The 17,806-nt window shown below is 46.1% G+C and overlaps 1 protein-coding gene across 5 annotated transcripts in view; it reads left to right on the plus strand.

Annotated features, from left to right (window-relative positions):
• The window catches only part of SPECC1 (sperm antigen with calponin homology and coiled-coil domains 1), a gene marked incomplete at both ends in the record, with an annotated part of 188,287 nt that overhangs the window by 9,145 nt on the left and 161,336 nt on the right, over positions 1-17,806 (plus strand). For all 5 annotated transcript variants that reach the window (XM_080713175.1, XM_080713177.1, XM_080713178.1 and 2 more), the window contains one exon: positions 2,959-3,097. In XM_080713175.1, the coding sequence (XP_080569301.1) occupies positions 2,959-3,097 (139 nt within the window). The remainder of the gene's footprint in view (positions 1-2,958; positions 3,098-17,806) is intronic.

The raw sequence follows: 17,806 nt of genomic DNA on the forward strand, positions 1-17,806 counted from the left end.
CCTCCAAGCTATACACCCAGCTCATTTATTTATTTGTTTGTTTGTTTGTTTGTTTGTTTGTTTTTGTGGTACTGGAGATTGAAGCCAGAGACATCTTACCTTTGAGCTCCAGCCCTGGCCTGATTTCATTCTTTATTTTGAAACAGGGTATCAGTTTCAAACAGTTGTGAAAGATGTCACAAGTTGCTGAGGCTGGTAGCAAACCTGGGATCCTCTTGTGTCAGCCTTCCAAATACTGAGATTTTAGGTGTGCACCACCACACCTGGAATTTTTTTTTAAAACAAGGTCTTACTAGGTTAATTAGAGTCTTACCTGCTTAGGCTGTCCTTGGAAGTGCTATCCTCCTGTGTTTCAACCTCCCAAGTACTGGGATTATAGGTGTGCACCACCATATCTGGCTTATATTTTATTTTGAAATAGGGTCTTTCTAAGTTGCTGAGGCTGGCCTCAAACTTGTGACCTCCTTGTCTCAGCCTCTTACATACTGGATGACAACCATTTGCCACCATGCCCGGCCCTAGCACACATTTTTAAGCTATTTTTAATTAATTAGTTAACTAATTAATTTGTAGCACTGGGGATGGAACCCAGTGGCATTCTACCTCCGAGCTACACCCTCTACCCTATTTTTTTATTCTTCATTTTGAACCAGGGTCTCACTGAGTTGCAAAGGGCCTCACTAAGTAGCTGAGGCTGTCCGCGAACTGCGATTCTCCTGCCTCTGCCTCCCAGATGCTGGGATACAAGCGTGTGCCACCACGCCCGGCTTTATTTTTAATTTATGTGTGTATGTGTGCCCACACATTTGCCAACCCTGCCTTTTGTGCTGCTCACGGTTCTTTTTTCTTTTTCTTCTCTCGGGTCTGGGGATGGAACCCAGAGGCGTTTGGCCTCCGAGCTACACCCCCTGCCCTATTTTTTATTCTTTATTTTGAAACTGGGTCTCACTAAGTTACAGAGGACCTCACTAAGTAGCTGAGGCTGTCCGCGAACCACGATCCTCTGGTCTCAGCCTCCATGGTTTTTTTTTGTTTTTTTTTTTTCTTTTGGTGGTACTGGGGTTCCTGGAAGCCCTTTTACTTCCGGGCTACTCTCCCAGACCTATTTTACATTTTTATTTGGAAACAGGGTCTCTCTTTTTTTTTTTTTTTTTTTGGTGGTACTGGGGATCCTGGAAGCCCTTCTACCTCCGGGCTACACTCCCAGATTATATATATATATATATATATATATATATATATATATATATATATATATATATATATATATATAATTTATTTGGAAACAGGGTCTCTTAAGCCAGTAAGGCTGGTTTCGCACCTGCGCGATCCTCCTGACTCCGCCTCCCAAAAGCAGGGATTACAAGCTTGTGCAACCGCGCCTGGCTTACGGTTCTTTTTTCATTGGCCCTTTTTCTTTTTTGTTGTTTTTCCCACTAGGAATGCAGATATTCCCCCATACATTTATTATAGTACTTCCTCCCTTATCTTCAGGTTCACTTTCCACAGTTTCAGTTATCCAGGCGCGGTGGCACAAGCTTGTAATACCAGCATTTGGGAGGCTGAGACAGGAGGTCCAAAATATTAACTGGAAAAATCTAGAAATAACTATAATTCCTAAGTTTTGAATCGCATGCCTTTTTGAGTAGCATGGTGAAATCTTGTGCCATATTGGTCAGGACGTGAACCATCCCTTTGTTCAGCGTCTCCACCCTGTATGTGCTACCCACCCACACTGGTCACTGGGCAGCGCTCTCCCTCGGTGATCAAATCAGGTGCTGTGGTGTCTCAGTGCTTGGTTGAAGGAAACTTTCTTTTGTTTAATAATGGCCTTAAAGTGTAAGAGTAGTAATGTTGGAAATTCAGGTAAGCGCCATTGTACTTCTTTCATGTGAAAAGGTCAAATTCCCTACTTAGTAAGGAAAGAAAAATGTGGCATGCCGAGGTTGCTAAGCTCTGTGGTAAGAATGAAACATATATGGGGGGGTGGGGGGCACTACCTGAGTTTTCAGACATCTATTCCGGTCTTAGAAGGGATCCCTGTGTGTAAGAGAGGTGACTGAATTTGAAGTGAGACATACTGAATACTAGGTCCATAATCCTCTCTCTTGTGTATGTGAGGGAGGGGGAAATACTGAGGATTTAACCCAGGCACATTTTACCTATGAGCTGTATATACTCCTAGGCCTATTTTACTTTTTATTTGGAAATAGAGTCTCACTAAGTTGATGAGGGTCTCAGTAATTTGCTGAGGGTGGCCTCAAACCTGATATCCTCCTGTCTCAGCCTCCCAAGAACTGAGATTACGGGCTTGTGCCACCACACCCGGCTCTTCTCTCTTCTTTGAAACTTTTATGGGAGCCCAGTGTGGTGACACACACCTGTAAGTAATCCCAGTACTTGGGAGGCTAAGACTGGAGGATTGCAAGGCTGAGGACAACCTCGGCAATTTAGCAAGACCCTGTTTCAAAACACAAAATTAGCCGGGCGTGGTGGCGCACGCTTGTAATCCCAGCACTCGGGAGGCTGAGACAGGAAGATCGCACAGGTTCAAAGCCAGCCTTCAGCTACTTAGTGAGGCTCTCAGCAACTTAGTGAGACCCTGTTTCCAAATAATGTATAAAAAAGGTCTGGGAGTGTAGCCTGGAGATAGAAAGCCTCTGGGTTCCATCCCCAGTACCACACACACACACACACACACAAAAAAAAAACCCACACAATTTTAAAAGAGGGGGGCTGAGGGTGTCGTTTGGAGGTAGAACACCCCCGGGCTCAAGTCCCAGTAGCAACAAATAAAATAAATTAGAATAAAATAAAAACCAGGTTTGTCTAGCTGGCATCTGCTCACATCAACACCCGGGCGCTGTCTTTCTGCTCAGCTGCACGGTTGGCAGGTTGCACTCCCTCCTGGTTGTGCGTCTCTTTACCCTCTGTCTTTGTCTCCATCCTCTCTGGCAGCTCAAGAGGGCCAGCAGCGAAGACACGCTCAACAAGCCGGGAGCCGCCATCTCGTCCTCAGGAGTCGTGAGACTGAAAAAGACAGCGACCTCGGGAGCCATCTCAGAGCTTGCCGAGAGCAGACCGAGGAGTGGTGCAGGTAGGGAGCCAAGGCCCTCCCCGCCGTGGCCGTCCCAAAGTCCTCCAGGGCCTCGTCCATCCCTAGTCCCAGCCCGCAGCAGGGGACAGAGGAGAAGCAAGCTGGGATGGGGAGGGAGGCTGCTCCTCACCGTGCCTGTGGGAAGTCCTCTCTCAGGATTCAGGCAAGATGGTGCAGTGTTCTGGGGCCCCTGCTGTGAAAGGGGCTCGTGCGTGCTTACAGATCAAGAGACCGCTAGGTGGGGTGGCCCACGCCTATGGTTCCAGGACTTGGGAGGCTGAGACAGGAGGATCGCAGGTTCGAAGACAGCCTTAGAAAGTAGTGAGAATCTCATCAACCTAGCAATAAGAAATAAAATTGGGGTGGGGTGAAGCTTGAAGGTAGAATGTCTCTGGGTTCAATCCCCAGTACCAAAAAGTAATATATATATATATTGTTAAATTGTCTAACATGGGAATGTTATTTATGTGTTGAAGGGTCGTATACTTATGATTTTGTACTCTCTTCATAAATCTTCACATTCCAGATTATTTTTCCATGGGTATATTTTAATTTACTCAGTTTTCAAAAGTTGATTCTCTGGAATTGTATGTGACTTTGGGATGAAAGGGGGAATAACCTGGTGTTTTTATATAATAGTTTTACTGTTTTCAATACTGAAGCTAGGCATGGTGGTGCACACTTGTAATCCCAGTACTTGGGAGGCTGAGACAGAAGAATCACAGGTTTGAGGCCAGCCTCAGCTACTTAGTGAGGCCCTCTGCAACTTAGTGAGATCCTGTTTCAAAATTAAGAATGAAAATAGGAGTTAGGATGGTGGTGCACACTGGTAATCCCAGCATTTGGGAGGCTGAGATGGGAGGATCGCGGTTTGCGGACAGCCTCAGCTATTTAGTGAGGCCCTTTGCAACTCAGTGACACCCTGTTTCAAAATAAAGAATAGAGAGGCAAAGACAGGAGGACCACCAGGTCCAAAGCCAGCCTCAGCTACTTAGTGAGGCTCTCAGCAACTCAGTGAGACCCTGTTTTCAAATAAAGTATAAAATAGGTCTGGGAGTGTAGCACAGAGGTAGAAAAGCCTCTGGGTTCCACCCTCAGTATCACGCGCACACACACACACACACACACACACACACACACACCACACTATATATATATGTGTGTATGTATGTATGTATGTATATATGTATGTATGTATAGATATATAGATATTAAAACTTTTTTTTTTCAGTACTGGGGTGGAACCCAGGGGCATTCTGCCTCCAAGCTACACCCCCTGCCCTATTTTTTATTCTTTATTTGGAAACAGGGTCTCACTGAGTTGCAAAGGGCCTCACTAAGTAGCTGAGGCTGGCCTTGAACTGCGATCCTTCTGTCTCAGCCTCTCAAATGCTGGAATTACAAACGTGTACCACCATGCCCAGCAAGTCTACATCCTTTGAAGAAGACATAAATAAGTGGAAGAAAATACGTGGTTTTTGAATGGAAAGTTAAATATAATAAATATTACATTTAAGCCAGGTATGGTGGTGCGTGCCCGTAATTCCAGTACTTGGGAGGCTGGAACAGGAGGATCACAGGTTAGAGGACAGGTTCAGCAAGTAGTGAGATTCTCATCAACCTAGTGAGACCCTATTTCAAAATAAAAATAAAAAATAGGACTGGAGGTGTACCTCAGACATAGAATGCCCCTTGGATCAATCCCTAGTATTGGGATTTGACCCCTTATTACATTTAATAGTATTTAATATATTCCCTTATTACATTAATAGTATTAAACATATTAAATGTAATAAGGGTAATCCCCCCCACTTGGGAGGCTGAGACAGGAGGATAAATTATCCTATGAATTCAATTTCATTCTGCTTAAAAAAAAATCAGTGGGCCGGGCGTGGTGGCGCACGCTTGTAATTCCCGCGCATGGGAGGCGGAGACAGGAGGATCGAGCAGGTTCGAAGCCAGCCGCGCTGGCTTAAGAGACTCTGTTTCCAAATAAAATATAAAATAGGTCTAGAGTGTAGCCTGGAGGTAGAAGGGTTCCATCCCTAGTACCACACACACACACACACACACACACACACACACACACATACACACACACAAAAAAAAAAAAAAATCAGTGGAAATTTAAGGGTAGAAACATGGATAAAGTGATACTGAATATATCTAAAATTCCCCATGGGGTCTGGTTGGCTTCTCGCCTACAACCCAAGGAGCAAAGTCGCCATTTCTGATTGTCAGGACTGGGAGGCTATACTGACACCTAGTGGTAGAAAGCAGAGGCACTGCCAGATGTCAGCACAGAACAGTGCCTAGTTATCCTACCCAAACTATCAATAGTTCTACTGTTGAAAAGAATAAATATCCTACAATAGCCAGGAATATTCTGATAAATGGCAGTTAAGGGACAAGTCGTAAGTATCTTAAAACTGGAGAAAAATAAGCAGCTCAGTGGAACAGTGGAGAAAGTCTGGGATCCACTGCAGATTTAGTATAAAGGTGGCTGTGTGTGTGTATGTGTGTGTGTGTGTGTATGTGTGTGTGTGTGTGTGTGTGTGTGTGTGTGTGTGGTACTGGGGTTCCTGGAAGCCCTTCCTCCGGGCTACACTCCCAAATCTGTTTTATATTTTTGAAACAGGGTCTCTTAAGCCGCGATCCTCCTGTCTCCGCCTCCCAAGCGCGGGGATTACAAGCGTGTGCCACCACGCCCGGCTTGAAGGTGGCATATTTTTAAAATCAAGATGGAGCCAGGCATGGTGGCGCACGCTTGTAATCCTCGCGCTTGGGAGGCGGAGACAGGAGGATCGTGCAGGTTCCGAAGCCAGCCTCAGCTGGCTTAAGAGACCCTGTTTCCAAATAAAAATATAAAATATAAAATAGGTCTAAGAGTGTAGCTCGGAGGTAGAAGGCCCCTGGGTTCCATCCCCAGTACCACCAAAAAAAAAAAAAAAAGGGGGGGGGCTGGGTAGAATACCCCTGGGTTCAATCCCCAGTACCATACAAAACCCCATATCTGAATTGCAGTCAGTTCTAAACTTCCTTTTCTCTAAGAGGTGCCCTTTGGGTATATCTGGTCTAACCTAATAGATGTGGGTTTTAGAAAATGGGGGGGAGGGTACCATATTCAGGAGGCCGACCCTGCCTCTCCATGGATGCTCATCTCCCAGGTAATGAGATGCCAGGGAAGCCACTTAAAGCGGTAAAGAAATTTGCCACCAGGTGGCATCCTTGTCAAAACCACCAAGATGAATGGAATGGTTGAATTACCTGACTTCTGAAACAACCCTTCTTATAGGTATTCATTTATTTATTTATTTTTTTATTCATTCATTCATTCAAAAAAAATGGTACTGGGGATTAAACCCAGAGGCATTCAACTTCCAAGCTACACCCCCAGTCCTTTTTATTTTTATTTTTTATTTTTTGGTATGTGTTTGTGTGTGCGGGTGTATTTGTGTGGTACCAGGGATAGAACCCAGGGAACCTACCTCTGAGATCCACTCCCAGCCCTATTTATTTTATTTTATTTTATTATTTTTCCTTTTCTTTTTTCTTTTTCTATCTCTGTGTGTGTGTGTGTGTGTGTGTGTGTGTGTGTGTGGTTTTGGGGATGAAACCCAGGGGCATTCTACCTTCAAGCTAAACCTCCAGCCCTGTTTTTCCTTCTTTATTTTGAAACAAGGTCTCACTGAGTTGCAAAGGGCCTCATTAAGTAGATAAGGCTGTCTTCGAACCCGGATCCTCTTGTCTCAGCCTCCCAAGTGCTGGGATGACAAGTGTGTGCTACCACTCCCGGCTCTTTTATTCTGATACAGAGTCCTACTAGGTTACTAAGGGCCCTACAAGTTGTTGAGGCTAGCCACAAACCTGCGATCCTCCTGTCTCAGCCTCCCAAGTACTAGAATCACAAGTGTACAGCACCATGCCCGGCTTCTTTTTAACTTGGCAACATGGTCTCACTACGTTGCTGAGGCAGGCCTCAAACTTTCAACCTTCCTGTCGCAGCCTCCCCAGTATTGGGATGATAGGAGTGCACATCACACCCAGCTTCAACAAGTATTTGTGAGTATCTACTATGCAGCTGACACAGTCTTAGGCAAAGGGATAGGGCAGAAGCCAGGACAGAGATCCTTACCTTCATGGGGCTACTTGAGCAAGATGTGGAAGAGGGGGAAAACACTGGCAGGGTTGACAGCTGGGAAAGGCCACTCCAGCAGGGGGACCGCTGGAGCAAAGGCCCTGGCCAGCCCACGCCCAGCGTGTCTGCTGTCCAGCCGGGGCTGCAAAAGAGGTAGAGTGGAATAAGAAACTGCTGTGGGGTCGCCGGGCGTGGTGGCGCACGCTTGTAATCCCCGCGCTTGGGAGGCAGAAACAGGAGGATTGCGCAGGTTCGAAGCCAGCCCCGCGCGCTGGCTTAGGAGACCCTGTTTCCAAATAAAAATGTAAAAATAGGTCTGGGAGTGTAGCCCGGAGGTAGAAGGGCTTCCAGGAACCCCAGTACAACCAAAAAAAAAAAAAAAAAGAAAGAAAAAAAAAAGAAACTGCTGTGGGGTTTTGCACAGAGCAGAGATATGACCCAAATTCATTTTGAAAGAAATTTTTTGGCTTTTTTTTTTTTTTGGCAGTACTGGGGGTGGAACCCAGGGGCATTCTACCTCTGAGAGACACCCCCAGCCCTAATTTTTTATTCTTTATTTTTATTTATTTATTTTATTTTTATTTATTATTATTATTATTATTATTATTATTATTATTATTTATTTGGTGGTAATAGGGGTGGAACCAGAAGCTTTCTACCTCCGGGCTATATTCCCAGACCTTTTTTAAAAAAATATTTTATTTGGAAACAGGGTCTCACTAAGTTGCCGAAAGCCTCACTAAGTAGCCGAGGCTGGCTTTGAACCCATGCGATCCTCCTGTCTCAGCCTCCCAAGCGCGGGGATTACAAGCGTGTGCCACCACGCCCGGCTATTTTTTATTTTTGAAACAGGGTCTCACTGAGTTACAAAGGGCCTCACTAAGTATCTGAGGCTGTCCGCAAACCGTGATCTTCCAGTCTCCGCCTCCCAAATGCTGGGATCACAAGCGTGCACCACCAAGCCTGGTTTTGAGCTACACCTCCAGCCCTATTTTGTTTTTTGTTTTGAAACACAGTCTTGCTAGGTTGCTGAGAGTATCCTTAAATTGCTGAGGCTGGCTGTCAACCTGTGATCCTCCCATCTCAGCCTCCCAAGGACAGGGCATGAGCCGCCCCTGCACCCAGCTTTTGACTGCTTCTCAAGAGTGGACAGATGGGATGGAGAAACCAGATTGAAGGTCATTCTCCTGATCTAGGGAGGAAGTGACAGTGGCCTGGGCTGGGCTGGGATCTGATGGATTCTGGATATAGCATACTAGCTCAAACTCTCCAGATGATTTCTTTTTTAATTGTGGTAAAATATACATCACATAAAATTTGCCATCTTAAACCGGGCACACGTGTAATCCCAGTATTTGGGAGGCTGTAGCTTGGAGGTAGAATGCCTCTGGGTTCTATTCCTAGTACCACATACACACCCAAAAAATTACCATCTTAATCGGTGTGTGTGTGTGTGTGTGTGTGTGTGTGTGTGTGTGTGTGGTATTGGGGATTGAACGTAGGGGCATTCTACCTCTGGGCTAAATTGTTGAGGCTGACCTCAAACTTGCTGTCCTCTTGTCTCAACCTCCCAAGGACTGGGATAACGGGCATGCTAGACTATGGAGGAGATTCTTTATTCCCATTCTTTTTGTGTGTGTGTGGTGCTGGAGATTGAACCCAGGGGCATTTTACCTCAGAGCTAACACCCCCAGCCCAATTTTTTATTCTTTAATTTGAAACAGGATCTCACTGAGTTGCAGAGGGCCTCACTTAGTAGCTGAGGCTGGCTGCGAACCCGGATCCTCTTGTCTCAGTCTCCCAAACGCTGGGATGACAAGCATGCGTCACCATGCCTGGCTTTTATTAACATTCTTATCACCCTCTTATGTGTGAAAAAACAGAGGCTAACCATGGCACATGCCTGTCATCCCAGTCCCTGGCAGGCTGAGACAGGAGGATGGGTAAGTTTGAGGCTACACTCAGCAACTTAGTGAGACGCAGTTTCAAAATTAAAAAAAAAAAAAAAGCCGGGTGTGGTGGCGCACTCTTGTAATCCCAGCATTTGGGAGGCTGGGATGGGAGGATCATGTCCTGGTTCCTGGACAGCCTCAGCTACTTAGTGAGGCCCTTTTCAACTTAGTGAGATCCTGTTTCAAAATAAAGAATAAAAAGTAGGGCTGAGCCGGGCGTGGTGGTGCACGCTTGTAATCCTTGTGCTTGGGAGGATCGCACAGGTTCGTAGCCAGCCTTGCTGGCTTAAGAGACCCTGTTTCCAAATAAAATAGGTGTGGGAGTGTAGCCCGGAGGTAGAAGGGTTCCATCCCCAGTACCACTAAAAAACAAAACAAAACAAAAAAACAATAGATAAGCCGGGCGTGGTGGCGCGCACTTGTAATCCCAGCATTCGGGAGTCTGAGACCTGGAGGATCACGGTTCGCGGACAGCCTCAGCTACTTAGTGAGGCCCTCTGCAACTCAGTGAGATCCGGTTTCAAAATAAAGAATAAAAAATTGGGCAGGGGTGTAGCTCGAAGGTCAAATGCCCCTGGGTTCCACCCTCAGACTCGCAAAAAAAAAAAAAACAATAGATATATAGATAAAATAGTACTGGGAGTATAGCTCAAAGGTAGAATGCCCCTGAATTCAATCCCTAGCACCACAAAAAAGAAAGAAAAAGTAACATTTTAGGCTGCATATTTCCATTCTCTTCCTAGTTTTTTCTACAGTTGGTTTATTTCCAAGTTGTGATGAAAGCTTTTGAGATGGGGCCCTTCCCCTCGGCCAGGTCCTCAGCGCCGGCTCGCCCGTGCGCGCCCTGTGGAGCTGGCACATCTCGCAGTGCTGCCCTTGAATGGCGATCTCCACTTCCTCCTCCCTGTAACCCCCTGGCCTCCTGCTTCTACCTTCCTTCTCTGTGAATGTGACTAATTCAGAGTCTACATATACATGAGGTCAAGCTGTATATATCCTTTTGTGACCGACTAATTTCACTTAGCATAATGCCCCCAAGCTTCGCCTGTGTTGGGGTGTATGTCAGTTTCCTTCTTTAAGGCTGAGTTCCTCCTGCTCTTCGTAGAGTAGAATACACTTTGTTTATCTGTGGATGGACCAGGAACTGGTTTTAGCCTTGGGCGGGAATGAACTTGCTAGTGAGTTCCAGGCCTACATTCCCAGCCCCATCACAGCCTGGTAGTCTTGTAGCCTGCACTTCCTGGAGGTGTAGGTTTGGGCAGAGCTTTGGAACAGGCCAGGGCTTTCTGTGTTGGCACATGTCGAATGTGGTTTGGGGACAGCGTCTTTCTGGGTCCTCCCTGGGAGCCTGTGAAGTCAAGAGGTGGGAGCACTCCCTACTCCTCCTTCTTAATTTCTTCTCCCTTCCTCTCTCTTTTTCATACTAAAGGTTGAACTCAGGGTTATTCTATCTAGCTCAAACCTAGATCCTTCAGCCCTTTCTCAGATTTTTTTTTCTTTTTTTTTTTTTTTTGCGGGTCTGGAGGTGGACACCAGGGACATTTGACCTCTGAGCTACACCCTCTGCCCTACTTTTTTTTTTTTATTATTCTTTATTTTGAAACCGGGGTCACTGAGTTGCAGAGGGCCTCACTAAGTAGCTGAGGCTGTCCGTGAACCGTGATCTTCTGGTCTCAGCCTCCTGAATGCTGGGACTATAAGTGTGCGCCACCACGCCCAGCCTTCAGATGTTTTATTCTGAAACAAGGTCTTGATATATTGCCAAGGGTCTCACTAAGTTGCTGAGGCTGGCCTCGAACCTGTGATTTTTCTGTCTCAGCCTCCCAAGTACGGGATGACAGGTGCGTACCATTGCACTCAGCTTCATTGTATTTTTGGTTTATATAATTTGTGTGTCGGGGGAGCAGTAGGGATGGAACCCAGGGACATTCTACCTCCGAGCTACACCCCCAGCCTGATTTTTATTTTTTTATTTTGAAACAGGGTCCCACAAAGTGGCAGAGAGCCCCACTAAGTTGCTGAGGCTGCGAACCTGTGATACTCCTGTCTCAGCCTCCTAAGTACTGGGATTACAAGCTTGTGCCATCATGCCCAGCTGACTAGATAATTTTAGATATTTAATTGGTGTCCGGCTCACCCTTTCATCTTAGTACTAATGGTTTTCAGCGGATTCTCACGTGTCTTCCAGCCGGTCTGTTGCCGGTGTCTCCTCCATCCAGGCGATTATTCCTGTTCTTTCTGAGTCTGCGCGTGATCCAAGCGTGATCCGAGCAGGGTTAAACACTAGTGACTTTGACTCTCTCTCACCTCACTGCGGGTGCTTCTGGTGTTTGCCATTAGTATAAAGCAGAAAGTTGGCTGGAGGTGGTGATTTCTGCTCTTGCTGTTTTAAGGTCTGTTACTAGGATTGAGTGGTGGGTTTTATTAAATGCCTTGCAGGCATCCTGTTATTACTTTGACTATATTGCTTCTGTTTTTACCCTGACATTGCCTTCAGATGGGCTCCTGGGAATATCTTCCATGTCACACAGGTTTTCTTCGATTCTTTTAACCATTTTCATGCATCCTCTGACCTTTAAAAAACTTAGCTTTTACGCCAGGCCTGGTGGCGCACGCTCGTAATCCCAGCATTCGGGAGGCTGAGACCGGAGGGAGGATCGCGCTTTGTGGACATCCTCAGCTACTTAGTGAGGCCCTCTGCAACTCAGTGAGACCCGGTTTCAAAATAAAGAATAAAAAATAGGGCAGGGGGCGTAGCTCAGAGGTCAAATGCCCTTGGGTTCCATCCCCAGACCCGCAAAAAAAAAAAAAAAAAAAAAAAAAAAAAAAACTTAGCCATTACTCTGGGGCCTGGTGGCGCATACTTGTAATCCCAGTACTTGAGAGGCTGAGACAGGAGGATCACAGGTTTGCAGCCAGCCTCAGCAACATAGTGAGGTCCTCTGGAACTTAGTGAGACCCTGTTCCAAAATAAAGAATAAAAAATAGGACCAGGGGTATAGGTCAGAGGCAGAATGCCCTAGGGTTCCATACTCAGTTCTGCAAAAAAAATTAAATAAATAAATAAATAAATAAATAAAAATAAACTTATCCGCCGGGCGTGGTAGTGCACGCTTGTAATCCCAGCATTCAAGACTGAGGATCGTGGTTCAAGGACAGCCTCAGCTACTAGTGAGTCATGACACCCAGCTATATTCTTCATTTTAAAACTGGGTCTCACTAAGTTTTGTAGGGCATAAGTAGCTAAGGCTGGCCCTGAAACTGCTATCTTCCTGTCTCAGCCTCCCAAATCCTGGAAATACAAGCATGGGCCACCACGCCCAGCTTAAATTGACACTTTTTAATATTCTTTGTGCAGGGTAGGACATTGTATGTGAGCTTAATGCCGAGGCACAGAAAAGACTTGTACAAAGTAAATGGAACAGCCAGACTGAAGGCAAGTCAGCTGAGAGGGAGGCACAGACATATGACCAAGCCCTGTGACCTTAAACAGATGAATCTACCACCACAACCATTCTTACTTTTGGGAGGAGCCAAGTCTATAGATTCATTTTTTTATGGTACCAAGGATTGAACACAGGGGTGTTCTTCTGAACTAAATCCCCCAGCCTTATTTTTTATTTATTTTTTATTTTATTTTATTTTTTGCGGGTCTGGGGATGGAACCCAGGGGCATTCGACCTCCAAGCTACATCCCCAGCCCTATTTTTATTCTTTATTTTGAAACCGGGTCTCACTGAGTTGCAGAGGGCCTCATTAAGGAGCTGAGGCTGTCTGTGAACCGTGATCCTCCAGGTCTCAGCCTCCCAAATGCTGGGATTACAAGTGTGCACCACCACGCCCGGCTTTATTTTTTATTTTGAAATGGGATCTCACTAAGTTTTGGAAGATCTCACTAGGTTGCTGAGACTGGTTACAAACCTGTGATACTCCTGTCTCAGCCTCCCAAGTATTGCATTACACATGTGCATTATCATACCTGGCTAAGTATGTGGATTTTGAAATAAAAGCCCATGGAAAGTGGGCATGGTGGGTATGCTTATAATCCTAGTACTTGGGATGCTGAGAGAGAAGGATCACAGGTTCATGACGAACCTCAGCAATATAGCAAGACCCTGTTGAATTAGTAATAATAATAATAATAATAATAATAATAATAATATAGAGTGGGGAAAGGGGAGGTGGCTCAGAGGTAGAATACCCCTGGGTTCAATTTCTCCTCAGTCAAACAAACTTATAGAAAGGCCGAGGGCAGAATTTGTCTTACTCTTGGAGATTTAACCCCCCAATTAATAGATACTGGCTCCTGGTACTTACTTTGTCTCCTTACAAGCCATTCCTTTAAATATCCCTTCCCTTGGGAAGTTGAAATGGGAGGATTGCAGGTTCGAGGCCAGTCTTAGCAATTTATTGAGACCTCATTTCAAAGTAAAAAATAAAAATAGGGCTAGAGGTATAGCTTGGAGGTAGACTACACCTGGGTCCAGTCCCCAGTACCAGAAAAAAAAAAAAAAAAAAAAAAAAAAATCTGGCCAGGCGTGGTGGCACACGCTCGTAATCCCAGCATTTGGGAGACTGAGACAGGAGGATCGTGGTTTGCAGACAGCCTCAGATACTTAGTGAGGCCCTTTGCAACTCAGCGAGACCCTGTTTCAAAATAAAGAATCAAAAATAGGGCCGGGCGTGGTGGCGCACGCTTGTAATCCCCGCGCTTGGGAGGCAGAGACAGGAGGATCGCGCAGGTTTGAAGCCAGCCGCGCGCGCTGGCTTAGGAGACCCTGTTTCCAAACAAAAATGTAAAAGTAGGTCTGGGAGTGTAGCCCGGAGGTAGAAGGGCTTTCAGGAACCCAGTACCCCCCCCCAAAAAAAAATAGGGCTGGGGGTGTCGCTCAAAGGTAGAATGTCCTTTCTATGGTGCCATCCCCAGTACTGCAAAAAAAAAAAAAAAAAAAAAAAAATAGGGCTAGAGGTGTAGCTTGGAGGTAGAATACCCCTGTGTCCAACCCACAGTCCCAGAAAAAAAAATCTTTTTGCAATTTCTTTCTTATTTAACTTTTTACATTTTAGCAAGTAAACATTTAAATTTATTTATTTATTTATTTATTTATTTATTTATTTATTTATTTGCAGTACTGGGAATGGAACCCAGGGGCATTCTACCTCTGAGCTATACCTCCAGCCCTATTTTTTATTCTTTATTTTGAAACAGTCTCACTGAGTTGCAAAGGGCATCACTAAGTTGCTGAGGCTGTCCATAAACTGTAATCCTCCTGTTTCAGCCTCCCGAATGCTGCATTACAAGCTTGTGCCACCATGCCCAGCTCCATTTAAAAATGTTTAATCATTTAAAAAAATACATAAACCGGGCGTGGTGGCGTATGCTTCTAAATCCTTGGGCTGGGGAGGCTGAGATAGGAGGATCGCACACACACAAAAAATACATAATAGGCCAGGCATGGTGGCACAGGCTTATGATTCCCATGCTTGGGAGGCTGAAACAGGAGGATCTCACAGGTTCAAAGCCAGCCTCAAATACTGAGTAAACTCTCAGCAATTTAATGAAACCCTATTTCCAAATAAAGTATAAAATAGGTCTGGGAGTATAGCCGGAGGTAGAAAAGCCCCTGGGTTCCACCCCCAGTACCACACACACACACACACAAAAATACATAATATAAGCCAGGTGTGGTGTGCATGCTTGTAATCCTAGTACTTGGGAGGCTGAGACAGGAGGGTCGCTGTTCATGGACAGCCTCAGCTACTCAGTTAGGCTCTCCACATCTTAGTGAGACCCTGTTTCAAAATAAAGAATAAAAAATAGGGCTGGAGGTATAGCTTGGAGGTAGACTGCCCCTGGGTTTTATTCCCAGTACCACACACACAAAAGATAATATAGTCCAGTCCATAGAGTTCAAAATGCAAAGGTATGCAGGTGAAAAGCATGGCGCCCGCCCCTTGGCCCAGCCCGCCCCGTCCCCAGTGCCAGGTGGCCGGTATCTTTCTAGAGTGTATGTGAAAGTCCGCATGTGTCCCCTTTACTTTCTGCACACGAGCAGTAGCTTCATGCATATATCATTCTGCATTTTTGCTTTTCCTCTTAATTGTGTGTTTTGGAGAGCCGGGTGCAGCAGTGCACACCTGAGGTCCCAGCACCTAGGAGGCTGAGGAAGGAGGATCCCTTGAGCCCAGGAGTTCAAAACCAGCCGGGGAATGCGGCAGGACCCATCTCAAGGGGAGAACAGTGTGTGTGTGTGTGTGTGTGTGTGTGTGTGTGTGTGTGTGTGTAGCTCACCGGTGTGATTCTGTGATTCCTCTCTCTAGTTTCCATCTCTCTGGCACTGTCTCGTGGATTTTCAGTGATGACCGACATCAGGATATACCTGCATTCCCAAACTATCATAGTGTAGTGTTAGCTAATTTTCCTGAACCAGGAAATTTAAACTCCTGTGATGGTCTCCTTTGACTGTAGTTTTCTCTAACAAGGTTTTCTTTGTTGTTGTTGTTTTTTAGGTTTGTTTGTTTTCTATTTGTGGTGAAGAGAATTGAACACAGGGTCATTCTACTCTTATTTATTTATTTCTCTGTTTGTTTATTTATTTATTTATTGGTGGTACTGGCGTTCCTGGAAACCCTTCTACCTCCAGGCTTCACTCCCAGACCTATTTTTATACTTTTTTATTTAGAAACAGGGTCTCTTTAGCCAGCGCGGCTGGCTCCGAACTTGCGCTATCCTCCTGTCTCCGCCTCCCAAGCGCGGGGGGAATTACAAGCGTGTGCCACCACGCCCAGTTACCCTGTTTTATTTTTTATTCAGAAGCAGGGGCTTGCTAAGTTGCTGAGAGCCTCACTAAGTTGCTGAGAATGTTGCTAAGTAGCTGAGGCTGGCCTTGAGCTTGCGCTCCTCCTGTCTCAGCCTCCCCAGTACTGGGATGACAGGCTTGTGCCACCAGGCCTGGCTCTCACTGAGCTTTGACTTACACTTTGCAAGGTAGAGCCCACTGGGGGTGTGCGTACCAAGAGAAGGCAGAATGCTGAATCAAAGCTGAAAGGGTTTCCCCTGGATCTGGCCCTCACCTTCTAAACTACCCTCATGCCTTCTCAGAATTACTTTACAGACTTTTTTTTTTTTTTTTTTTTTTTGCGGGTCTGGGGATGGAACCCAGGGGCATTTGACCTCTGAGCTACACCTCCTGCCCTATTTTTTATTCTTTATTTTGAAACCAGGTCTCACTGAGTTGCAGAGGGCCTCACTAAATAGCTGAGGCTGTCCGTGAACTGCGATCCTTGGGTCTCAGCCTCCCAAATGCTGGGATTACAAGCGTGCGCCACCACGTCCGGCACAGACCATTTTCTTGATCCAAACCTACTCTCCAATCTGAAGTTTTTGTTTGTTTGTGTTTGATACTGGGGATTGAACCCAGGGATAGTCTACCTCTGAACTATGCCTCCAGCCCCCCCCCTTTTTTTTTTGCCATACTGGGGATTGGAACCCAGGGACATTCTATCTCTGAGTTACACCCCCAGCCCTATTTTTGATTCTTTATTTTGAAACAGGGTCTCACTGACTTGCAAAGGGCCTCACTAAGTAGCTGAGACTGTCCATGAACCGAGATCCTCCTGTCCCAGCCTCCCAAATGCTGGGATGACAAGCATGCGCCGCCACGCCCGGCCACCACTGAGTTTGCTGAGTTTTAGTACACCTAGTGCCTGGAGCAGAGGTGTCTTGTAGAGGAACCGCCTGGCCCAAAGTATTCATCACGCCACGTGTGTCGGTCAGCAATGGCTACTTTGGGGCATGGATTGTCTGTGAATTGTCAAGTGGAGGGTGCAGGACGGTATGTCTGAATTGCTTGAGTATCTCCCTCCCCCAAGCTGTCACAGGACCACGTCTCTGCGCAATGCCCCTCAAGCATCCCTCACTACGGAAGGTACCAGGCGCCCTCACCTAGGCTCACATGACCCCGCTGCATCCCGTTGGGGCCTCAATTGTGATTTTTGCCCAGTCAAGCCGCATTCATCTGGGCGAATGAGGTGTGGCCCTATGGCCCGCATCTTGCCCAGCATGCCCATGTCCACGCCAGGCTCCTCCCTGCCCTCTGCCATGTCCCCTTCTGCCATCGCAGGAGACATTGGCTAAATGCGTTCTTGGAGCAGGAACCCGCTCACCAGTGGCACTTCCTTCAAAAAGGCTTTTCTAGAACACCTCTCAGCACGGTGTGCTCTCCCTTTTTTAAAACCTTCTTTAGTACCCTGTGTGTATTTCTGTCAACTGGCACTCACCACATCCAGCCTCCCCAAGAGCCCCCGGGGTGCTTTGAAGTGAACCCAGTTCAGAAACATGGCTCCTCCTGGGTAAAGATGAGGCCTCTCATTCCCCCTATCTCCTCTTCTTCAAAGCCTGTGTCTTTCTGGTCTTGGCCCCAGGCCTCAGTCACGTAAATGGAGACCCACTGAGGACAGGGCTCTTTTGAGTCTTGCATATACCTCCTTTCGCTTTTTTTATTTTATTTATTTATTTATTTATTTATTTATTTATTTATTTATTTATTTGCAGGTCTGGGGATGGAATCCCGGGGCATTTGACCTCCAAGCTACACTTCCTGTCCTATTTTTTATTCT

The sequence above is a fragment of the Muscardinus avellanarius genome, assembly GCF_963383645.1.
Source record: "Muscardinus avellanarius genome assembly, chromosome: 16".
Classification (NCBI taxonomy): Eukaryota; Metazoa; Chordata; class Mammalia; order Rodentia; family Gliridae; genus Muscardinus; species Muscardinus avellanarius.